At 54.9% G+C, this 10,500-nt stretch overlaps 1 protein-coding gene across 1 annotated transcript; it reads left to right on the plus strand.

Annotated features, from left to right (window-relative positions):
* Positions 1-638: 638 nt before the first annotated feature.
* On the plus strand, positions 639-10,500 carry C1R (complement C1r). Its single transcript, XM_030834540.2, has 11 exons — positions 639-797; positions 1,528-1,756; positions 3,020-3,212; positions 3,528-3,674; positions 3,768-3,964; positions 4,254-4,401; positions 4,509-4,630; positions 6,417-6,495; positions 6,842-6,997; positions 9,001-9,075; positions 9,672-10,500. Coding segments are annotated over exons 1-11 (2,118 nt in total). The 5' UTR covers positions 639-795; the 3' UTR covers positions 10,442-10,500.

Raw genomic sequence — 10,500 nt, forward strand, 5'->3', positions numbered from 1 at the left:
CTCAAACTCTTGACCAGTTTCTGAGGATAAGAGGATGTGTCTATCCTGTCCTCAGCTGCCCCTGCTTCTCGAAGAGACAAGTTCATTGGCAGGCCTGAGTTCACTGAGGTGGGGAACAAGGGTCTTAAAACTGAGCCTGGCGCTGCTTTGGGGTCACAGCAATCCTTGCTCTTCGTGTCATTGATGAGTGAAGTAGCCCAGGGCCCCAGGGCAACCGAACTCCATTCTCCTCTGTGCCCTCCTGCACTACCCTTCTCCAGCCCTTGTTCCTGTCACATCATCCTGGGCATTGAAACCCTGGCTGCTCCCAGACCAGGTGCCAGGCGACTAAGGACAGGAAGGGTCCAGGAAAGAGAGTCACCCTCAACTGCATTCTCCACTGCCCTTTTGGTAGGAACCTTGTACAACAACATCAGACCCCAGGAAGGTCCCGGAAGAAAGAGGGAATTCCCATCAGATTTAGAAACGAAAGTCTGGGCCTCCGACCAAAGGCTTTTTTCTGTCCCTAAAAATGCAGACCCATCTCTAGACCTTCCCCATGTGGCCAGCAGGTGGCACCACCATCGGGGATTTCAAAACCAAAACTAAATTACACTGGAAACAGATTTTTTTTTTTTTTTGGTTTTTGTTTACGCAAATAGTTCATTCCCTACAACATTCCTCCCGTAATGGTCCCCCCCGTTTCCTCCTCATTCCCTCCCCTTTCCCTCCTCTGCGTGACTCTGCTCTCCCTGGACACAGAGTGGATGAAGACGCTGTCAGGAGAGTCAGAGACCCAAAAACAGGCCTTGAGAAATGTGAGTAAGGCTAATGGGGACCAAGGAGGGAGGGAGAAGCCAGAGCAGAGAATCCTGGGCACGGGAGGCAACCCTGCCCCCAGATCTACTCAGGGAGGCGGGAGCACACTTCCCCTCCGTATATACCTTACCCCTTCCAACGTGCACATGCGTGCACACGTGCAAACACGTGCCCCCCGTCCCTCCTCCTGAGGGCAAGAGGAGACCTCAGACCCAGGAGGTGATGCCACCTTGCCTTCCTCCTCCAGCTCCTAGGGAGCAGCGAGATGGGGGACCCACTCAGTCCCGGAGAGGCGGCGTTTTGTGCCCGAAACCATCTTCCATAGGTGGTTTCTCCCAGAGGCCTTTGCTGAGCCTTTGGGAGCCCTTTCGGAGAGCCGTGACTGGAAACCCTCACCCCCAATTAACGGGTCCCAAGCCAGCCCTATTCCGGGAAGGGGAGGGGAGTGATGGGACAGGGCAGAGGAGGCTGGGGAGAGAGGTGGAGGGAGCGTGATGACCTCCGGACTGGACACCGCCCCGGGGAGTGTGCACCAATGCCGCAGCTGCAGAGACCAACCTCCACACTCCGCCCGCCCCCGCCCCCCAGAACATCTCTGTGAGGTCTAGAATGGGCCGAGAGGAAAATGCCCGGCGGTATGACCATCCCCACCCCCTCCACAGCCACTGCCCAAACTGCAAGGCTGCTGCACCCCTCCAGCCCTACCGATGCCTTTTTTCTTTTTGGCAGGTGGCTCTTATACGTCCTGGTGCCAGTCCTGTTCTACAGGGTGGGAGGCTCCGTCTTCACCCCTCGGAAGCTCTATGGGGAAGTGACTTCCCCTCTGTACCCCAAGCCTTACCCCGACAACTTTGAGACCACCACTGTGATCACGGTCCCCACGGGATACAGGGTGAAGCTCGTCTTCCGGCAGTTTGACCTGGAGCCTTCGGAAGGCTGTTTCTATGATTATGTCAAGGTAGGGGCTCAGGTTGGGTGGGCAGAGGGAGAGCTGGGTGTCTCTGGAACCTGGGAACCCTGTATAGGACCCCACCTGTGGACAAAACCCCAAGCCTGTGAAAGCTGATGGCCAGGTGGGGTTTCTGAGAGTCAAGTGATGCCGTGGATGAGTGTCCACTGGTTTGACACCATCCACGTGTCATCCAGGGGGAGCACTGAGGGGAGAGACACAGAGGGAAGGTACGGGCCCCACTCTCAGGAAATGTACTGCCTACAGGAATCAGAAAAACCTTCCCCATCTTCTTACTTGCTAGGAGCCTTTGGGAAATCGCTGTGCCTCAGTTTCCCTGTTTCCATGGAGAGTATCTCCTTGGCTGCCACCTCACCAGGAACGCAGGGACGTGGGGAGGGGAGACGTTCATGGTGGTGGCTCAAGCATAGGCTTCAGCAAGTACAGGGAGCTGTCTCCTCACCTCTGTCATGACCAAGGGCACCGTCCCAGTCCCATCTTTCTACATCCAATAACAATGAGATTCTTGACTCAGGATTCGGGTAGGGCACGCACACAGCCCATAAATACTATTCCAAGGAGACCTCCTGGAGGTTATAAGAGAATAACATGAAAATGAAACATCTTCCTAGCCCAGAGGACTTGAGATGGCAGTGTTGGAGGCGAGGGGTCTTGGTGGCAAGGGATGGTGAAGAATGAGGTGGGGGGAGGGATGCCTTCTGCTCTGGAGGGGTTAAGGAATCTGTGAAGAAAGAGGTAAGGGAAGTTCGGCCATGCTTGCTAAGGCTACCAGGCCCCGGGGGCTCACGTTCAGCTGAGTCCATCACGAGGCATGGCTGGACGTGAGTGGTTTGACTGAGGCGAGGTGGAAGGACAGGGCAGAAGGTGAAGCAGACCATCCAGGCTCTAGCGATGAAGGAATGATAGAGGCCAGGTAGAGGCCACCAGGATTCCAGTGGGAGGCGGGCACAGGAGGAGATGGGAGTGAAGAAAGGTCTGAAACATGCTGGGGGTCATAAAAGGGGAAGGACGATGTTTGCGGGACAGGATAACGTGCAGAGTTAGCGGATGGAGATGCAGGGGACAGAGGAAAGGCACCTGGGGAAGCTTGCAACAGCCAGAACGCAGCAGGCAGAGAGCAGCTGGCGGCCGTCCAGCAAGGAGGCATGATCCTCTCGCTGGGACAAGAGGAGGATGACCTTCACTGACCCTCCACGTGGGACGTGTCCCCTCAACAACTGTCTCCCTACCCCACTATCCTTCTTCCACCAGATCTCTGCCGATAAGAAAACCCTGGGGAGGTTCTGTGGGCAGCTGGGCTCTCCACTGGGCAACCCTCCAGGAAGGAAGGAATTTATGTCCCAAGGGAACAAGATGCTGCTGACCTTCCACACGGACTTCTCCAACGAGGAGAACGGCACCATCATGTTCTACAAGGGCTTCCTGGCCTACTACCAAGCTGTGGGTGAGTGGTCCCTGTGCCCGTGTTCCAGCCCTCATGTTGCACGGGGGCCGGAAAAGGAGAACCTTGACTCCAAAGAAGCAGGAAGCCTGGCCTGCCTTGCTTTTCCCAAGAGAGCTTTTTCCAGGAGGGGGCTGTCCACCTGAGCCCTGTCCCCACTGGGCAGTTCCCAGAAGGCGTTAGAGGGGCCGGGAGGCCCAGGCGGCCAGGAGCTGGCTTTGTCTGTTTAGGCCTCTGGTGAGTGACCTCGCTGAGACCAGCGCCACCACAGAAGTCCCCCGGCAGGAACTGACTCCTTCCTTCCGGAATCTCTTCCAGACCTGGACGAATGTGCCTCCCAGCTCAACTTGGTGGAGGAGAGTCCCCAGCCCCTGTGCCAGCACCTGTGTCACAACTACGTTGGTGGTTATTTCTGTTCCTGCCGTCCAGGCTACGAGCTTCAGAAGGACAGGCATTCCTGCCAGGGTGAGGTCAGGGTTGGGAGGAAGAGACCGAGCAAGGGCTCACCGGGCCAGCCCGAGTCTCCGGGTGACCCCCCTCCCGGCTTTGCTCTCACAGCCGAGTGCAGCAGCGAGCTGTTCACAGAGCCATCGGGCTACATCTCCAGCCTGGAGTACCCCCGGCCCTACCCGCCCGACCTACGCTGCAACTACAGCATCCGGGTAGAGCGGGGCCTCACCCTCCAACTCAAGTTCCTGGAGCCTTTCGAAATCGATGACCACGAGCAAGTACACTGTCCCTACGACCAGCTACAGGTGCAGCAGACCTCCCCACCCCCAGACGCCCTGTCCTCTCCTCCCATCGCCACGTGGCTCTCTTACCCCTCCTTCCTGCTGGACCCTCTGGCCAATTGGTACAGCAATGGCCAACATCACACATGAGTTGGGCAAGTTCCTACACAGCGGGCAGCTGGGTACTGGGGATCCCTTTTACCCTCCAGCTGAAAACATACAGAAAGCAGGATCCCCACCACCAGCACCACCGCCCCAGCCCTGGGGAAAAGTCTCTGAACTGGAGAGGTGACCCTCCCTCCTCCCCCATCAGATCTATGCCAACAAGAGGAACATCGGTGAGTTCTGTGGGAAGCACAGGCCAGAGACCATTGACACCAGCAGCAACTCCGTGGACCTGCTGTTCTTCACGGACGAGTCAGGGGACAGCCAGGGCTGGAAGCTGCACTACACCAGCAAAAGTAAGGCTGCCCGGGGCCCCTCGCTGGCCAGCAAGGGGGCAGGATGTAGTGGGTAGAAAGAAGGCCAGTGGCTCTGCAATAAACGCGCCCTCTGCTTTCCCTGACAGTCATCAAGTGTCCCCAGCCCAAGGCCCTAGACTCGTTCACCATCATCCAGGACCTGCAGCCTCAGTACGAGTTCCGGGACTACTTCATCGCCACCTGCAAACAAGGCTACCAGCTCATGGAGGTAAGAGCCACAGCTGAGGGGAAGGAACTGGCCCAGCATCAGGAATAATTCGCACAGCCAGGCCCACAGCAGGCTGAGGCTCAGCCCCAAGTGGAATCATACGTGTTTGAGCTGGAAGGGCCACCTGGCCTGTTCCAACTTGACTGCTCTTTGGAAACACTTAGGATTTTAAAATACTGATGTCCAGGTCCCCCGCTAGAGCCTAGTCTATGGGTCTGGAGTACAGCCTGGGCATCAGGATTACTAAAAGCTACTCAGGTGATACTACTGCCCAGCCAAGTTTAAGAGCTACTGGCCTTGCCCAATAACTCATTGTAGAGTTAGGAACGAAAGAGGCGGGGGCGGAGGTGAAGTGCAAGGAGCAACTCAACAGTACCGGGATTGTGTGCAGCAAGGATTACCACCAAACCCCCTGCCTCTTGCTCCAGGGCTCTGGGTTTTGGGATTTTGGTGGTTTTTTTTAAGACCTAACTGACTTTATTCAATGATTCATGAATCGGGCAGCATCCCACCTAACAACAAGAAGGGGCTTCTTTTCTGTACATTGGTGGTCTTACCCCAGGTCCACCACCCTGTCCTTAGCTTTGCAGACTCAGGAAAGTATGTGGTTTTCTCCACTGCTCAATCTCACAAAAGCTGGTAAATTAAAATGCTATTTTTAAAAAGCATGCAGTTGGAATTACCCCTGGCCAGGGACCTGGGACTGGACATCCCGTCTTTATTCAATAGAGCCACTTGGAAGACCTACTGTGAAACAGAGAAGAGACCTTTGGTTTGTCCTTCAGTTGTAGCAAAGTCACCGAACAAACATTCTGAGTGTTACTGAGTGTCAGGCAGTGTCCCGGATGTGGGAAGTACAGTGAAAAGAAACACATATTCATGCAGGCTTCGTGGAGCTTACCTTTGAATGTTGCATCGAGCTGAGTTAGCCAGGTAACTGCTCCTCGCTCCAGGAAGGACTCAGTGTCCTAGACCCCTCCTCTCTGCTCAGGTTACAACTCACCACGTCCTACGTCCCCCGCACCCTTACCTTGGCATTTGTCATTCACATCATAGAGTTTTAAACAAGTCACATGGTTTCTCTCACATTATTTACATTTCACTGGGACATCCTAATCCTCGTACACATTCTCTTGCAATCAGTTCCAGGGCGAATTATCTGGGATGACTGTTGATCTTAATAAAACTCATTCATTTTGTCCAATTACTTTTCATTTCAGAGGGGGCCATCTCCTGCCCTGGTCCCTGCCATCTGCTCACCTACAACAGCACTTAGCATACGTCAGCATCCTCAAGCACCCTTGAAAGTGGCTGGGCTGCGCTAGTATTTTAGGAAAGGCCCTTGCCCTTAAGAAGACTACAGTCTAGGGGCGATGAGGTGACGACAGGTGTTCCAGAGGAAGAGAAACATGGTTCTACTTCAGGGCAGAAACTTTTGTTTTCCAATGCAGAGAACACACAACTGGGCTTGTTGTTTTTTTAATTTAAAATTGTGGGGTTCAATTGGACCTCAGTGGAAACAGGCAAGAATCTAGAGAGAGGATTATTGGGTCTAACAACTAGCCCTAGGTCTGACTTCCTGCTGTATGGCTCACGTGCGCCCATGTGTAAGTCTGGTCTGAAAGGACCGGCTAGGAAGAAGGACCAAGGAGCCATGTCCATGGGTGCTAAGGTCTGAGGGCTTGAGAGATGACTTTGCATCCCTACTGCTCCCGTGTGGGCGAGGACAGGAAGGGAGCTGCGGCACCTCCTTGTACTAACAGCACCTCTATCTCTGATCAAACAGGGCAAACAGGCGCTCCTGTCCTTCACAGCTGTCTGCCAGGATGATGGTACATGGCATCGCGCCATGCCCAGGTGCAAGAGTAAGTTGCAACTCAGGGACGTGTCTCCCCCGAGGAGAAGGGAAGAGGGGTCTGGCCTAAGCACCTCCCCAAAAAGACCCTCCCCTGACTTATCCTTTGAAGCCTCTGGCCCATCCAGGAACCAGTCAGCCCTCATCTCAGCAGGACTGACAGGCTGTACCCAGGGCTGAATTTCGTTGTATCCAGTTCCCGTACATCACGAGAGCCCCCCACTCACCATAGCCCCCCACTCACCATAGCTTCTGCGGGTCCACTCCTGCTCTGTGGGCAGACTGCTCACCTTCCTCCCACTGAAGTTCCGGTACAATCCTTACCAGCTCTCAGACGGCCCTGTGTTCTCTCCAAGTCAAGGACTGCGGGCAGCCCCGAAGCTTGCCTAATGGAGCCTTCAATTATACCACCACGACGGGGGTGAACACCTACCAGGCCCGTATCCAGTACTACTGCCACGAGCCGTATTACAAAATGCAAACCAGAGATGGCAGAAGCAAGTCTGAGCGAGGTAGGGACCCATGCAAATGGCAGTCTGCTCCCTCTTGTTGGGACATCTTCTGCAATTTCTTCCAATAGAATTCCTACAGAGTGAATATTAAGATATTTATCCAGGGCACTGGCTTCAGAGGTACCAAGAGGCATCTAATAAAGCTGAAGAAGGAAACACCTGAACTGATACAAAGAAAGACTTGAATCTCATAAGCAGCTTCTTCTCACCACCATCACCACCACCACCATCACCACCACCATGACCATCACCACCATCATCACCACTACCATCACCACCACCACCATCACTACCACCATCACCACCGCCACCATCACCACTACCATCACCATCACCACCACCATCACCACTACCATCACCACCACCACCATCACCAACACCATCACCATCACCACAACCATAACCACTACTACCACCACCATCACCACCACTACTGCCACCCCCACCACCATCATCACCACCACCATCACCACCACCACCACCACCACTACTGCCACCACCATCACCACCACTACTGCCACCACCACCATCACCACCACCACCATCACCACTACCACCATCACCAACACCGCCATCACCACTACCACCATCACCACCATCACCACCATCACCACCACCACCATCACCACCACCACCACCATCACCACTACCGCCACCATCACCACCATCATCACCACTACTACCACCACCACCACCATCACCACCACCACCACCATCACCACTACCGCCACCATCACAACCACTACCGCCACCACCACCACTACCATCACCACCACCACCATCACTACCACCATCACCAACACCACCATCACCAACACCATCACCACCACCATCACCACCACCACCATCACCACTACCGCCACCACCATCACCACCACTACTGCCACCACCACCACCACCATCACCACCACCATCACTACCACCATCACCACTACCATCACCACCACCATCACCACCACCACCACCACCATCACCATCACTACCACCATCACCACCACCATCACCATCACTACCACCATCACCACCACCATCACCACCGCCACCATCACCACCACCATCACCACCACCACCACTACAGCTTTATCAGTGAGACTTCCTCAGCCTTCTCCCCACATACCCTCTCAGGCTGCTATGTTGTGAATTTCTGCATTGAGGTTTACTAAATTACTCTCAAGTTCATCTGTGGGTATCTTTAAAACTTTTTTTTTTTTTTTTTTGCGGTACGTGGGCCTCTCACTGCTGTGGCCTCTCCCGTTGCGGAGCACAGGCTCCGGACGCGCAGGCTCAGCGGCCATGGCTCACGGGCCCAGGCGCTCCGCGGCATGTGGGATCTTCCCGAGCCGGGGCATGAACCCGTGTCCCCTGCATCGGCAGGCGGACTCTCAACCACTGTGCCACCAGGGAAGCCCGACCTTGTGCAAATTATTTAAACTCAGTTTCCTCGTCTATAAGGTGGGGATAATGGTGCATATCTGAAAGCCTCACGGTGGTGCTTAAATGAGATAATGCAGATAAAGTTCTGAGCAATGAGCACCGGCACACTGTCTGTGATCAGAAAACATAGCTACCAGGAATTCCCTGGAGGTCCAGTGGTTAGGACTCCACTCCTTCACTGCCAAGGGTGTGAGTTCAATCCCTGGTTGGGGAACTAAGATCCACCCAGCACCGCCAAAAAAAAAAAAAAAAAAAAACCATAGCTACCATTAACATCTACTACCCAGCACCAAGATGCAATCACTGATGGAAGTTTGATAAGTTCCTTGCAGGTTTTGTGTCTACTTTCACAAATGGGGATCATGTCGAATATAATAGTTAAGCATTCTGATTTTTCCACTTAGCATTAAAACAAAAATATACGTATGGAGCCTCTTAACACTTTCAATAGCCCATCCACATATATTTGAACCTTTCCCTTTGATCCTTGACCTCTCCCTCCCGCACTTTTGTGCTCACTGGCCCCTGCCCACGACCTCCCAGCCTGAGCGCAGCCCCTCTCCCCTCAGGGCAGTACATCTGCACAGCTCAGGGCACGTGGAAGAATGAGCTGGCAGGAGAGAAGATGCCTCGGTGTTTGCCAGGTGAGTGGAAACCCTCCACCGTCCTCTGTGGCCCTGGCAGCCCTGGCAGCCCTGCAGGGCCTCAGAGGAGGCATGGCACAGAGAAGGGAGAGACGCTCCAGCTTGAAGCTGAAGGTAGACAGGGGGTGAGGGAGGAATCAGGAAAAAGGCGAGGAGACGCCCCAGCAGAAGGGCAGAGGGACCCAGAGAGCTGGACCTGCCCCGACATTCCTGGACTTTTCACTGAGCAGGTGGGAGATGAGGAATAAAAATGAAAAGACCAAAAGGGACTTCCCTGGCGGTCCAGTGGTTAAGACGCCACGTCCCACTGCAGGGGGCACGGGTCCGCGGCGCGGCCAAAAAAAGAAAAAGGAAAAAAAGAGCGAGAAAAGCCCCAGGAAGAATAAACAAGAACGAGAAGAGGCTGACCGTACACCAAAGACGGAAGGGAGGGAGGAGAGAGAAGAAAGGGCCCTGAGCTAAAAAGAGGGGGCGAAGGGGAGGGAACAGACCGCGGTACCGGGCGCTGACTTCTTCCCCCTCCCCCCCGCCCCCTTCTCCCCCACCCGCCCCCTTCTCTCCCCCCCCCCCGCCCCCGGCCCCCTTCTCCTCCCCAGTGTGCGGGAAACCCGTCAACCCTGTGGAGCAGAAGCAGCGCATCGTTGGAGGCCAGAAGGCAAAGCTGGGCAACTTCCCCTGGCAGGCCTTCACCAACATCCACGGCCGAGGGGGCGGCGCGCTGCTGGGCGACCGCTGGATCCTCACGGCCGCGCATACGCTCTACCCCAAGGAGTACGAAGCGCAGGGCAACGCCACCGTGGACGTGTTCCTGGGCCACGTCAACGTGGAAGAGATCACCAAGCTGGCCAACCACCCCGTGCGCAGGGTCAGCATCCACCCCGACTACCGCCAGGAAGAGTCCCACAACTTCGAGGGGGACATCGCCCTCCTGGAGCTGGAAAACAGTGTCACCCTGGGCCCCAACCTCCTCCCCATCTGCCTCCCCGACAACGAGACCTTCTATGACCAGGGTCTCATGGGCTATGTCAGTGGCTTTGGCATCACGGAGGAGAGACTTTCTCACAACCTCAGGTTTGTCCGTCTGCCCGTAGCTAAGCGAGAGGATTGTGAGAGATGGCTCCGGAGAAAAAATAGGAAAGATGTGTTTTCTGAAAACATGTTCTGCTCTGGGGACCCGACTCTAAAGCAAGATGCCTGTCAGGGGGATAGCGGAGGGGTCTTTGCAGTGAGGGATGAGAAAAATGATCGCTGGGTGGCGACAGGCATCATATCCTGGGGCATCGGCTGCAGCAGAGGGTACGGGTTCTACACGAAACTGCTCAACTACGTTGACTGGATCAAGAAAGAGATGGAGGAGGAGGACTGAGCCCGGAATTCATTAGTTCAGAATCCAAAGAGCAAGGTGTAAAAAAAAAAAAAAGATTA

Source organism: Globicephala melas, chromosome 10 (genome assembly GCF_963455315.2).
Source record: "Globicephala melas chromosome 10, mGloMel1.2, whole genome shotgun sequence".
Classification (NCBI taxonomy): Eukaryota; Metazoa; Chordata; class Mammalia; order Artiodactyla; family Delphinidae; genus Globicephala; species Globicephala melas.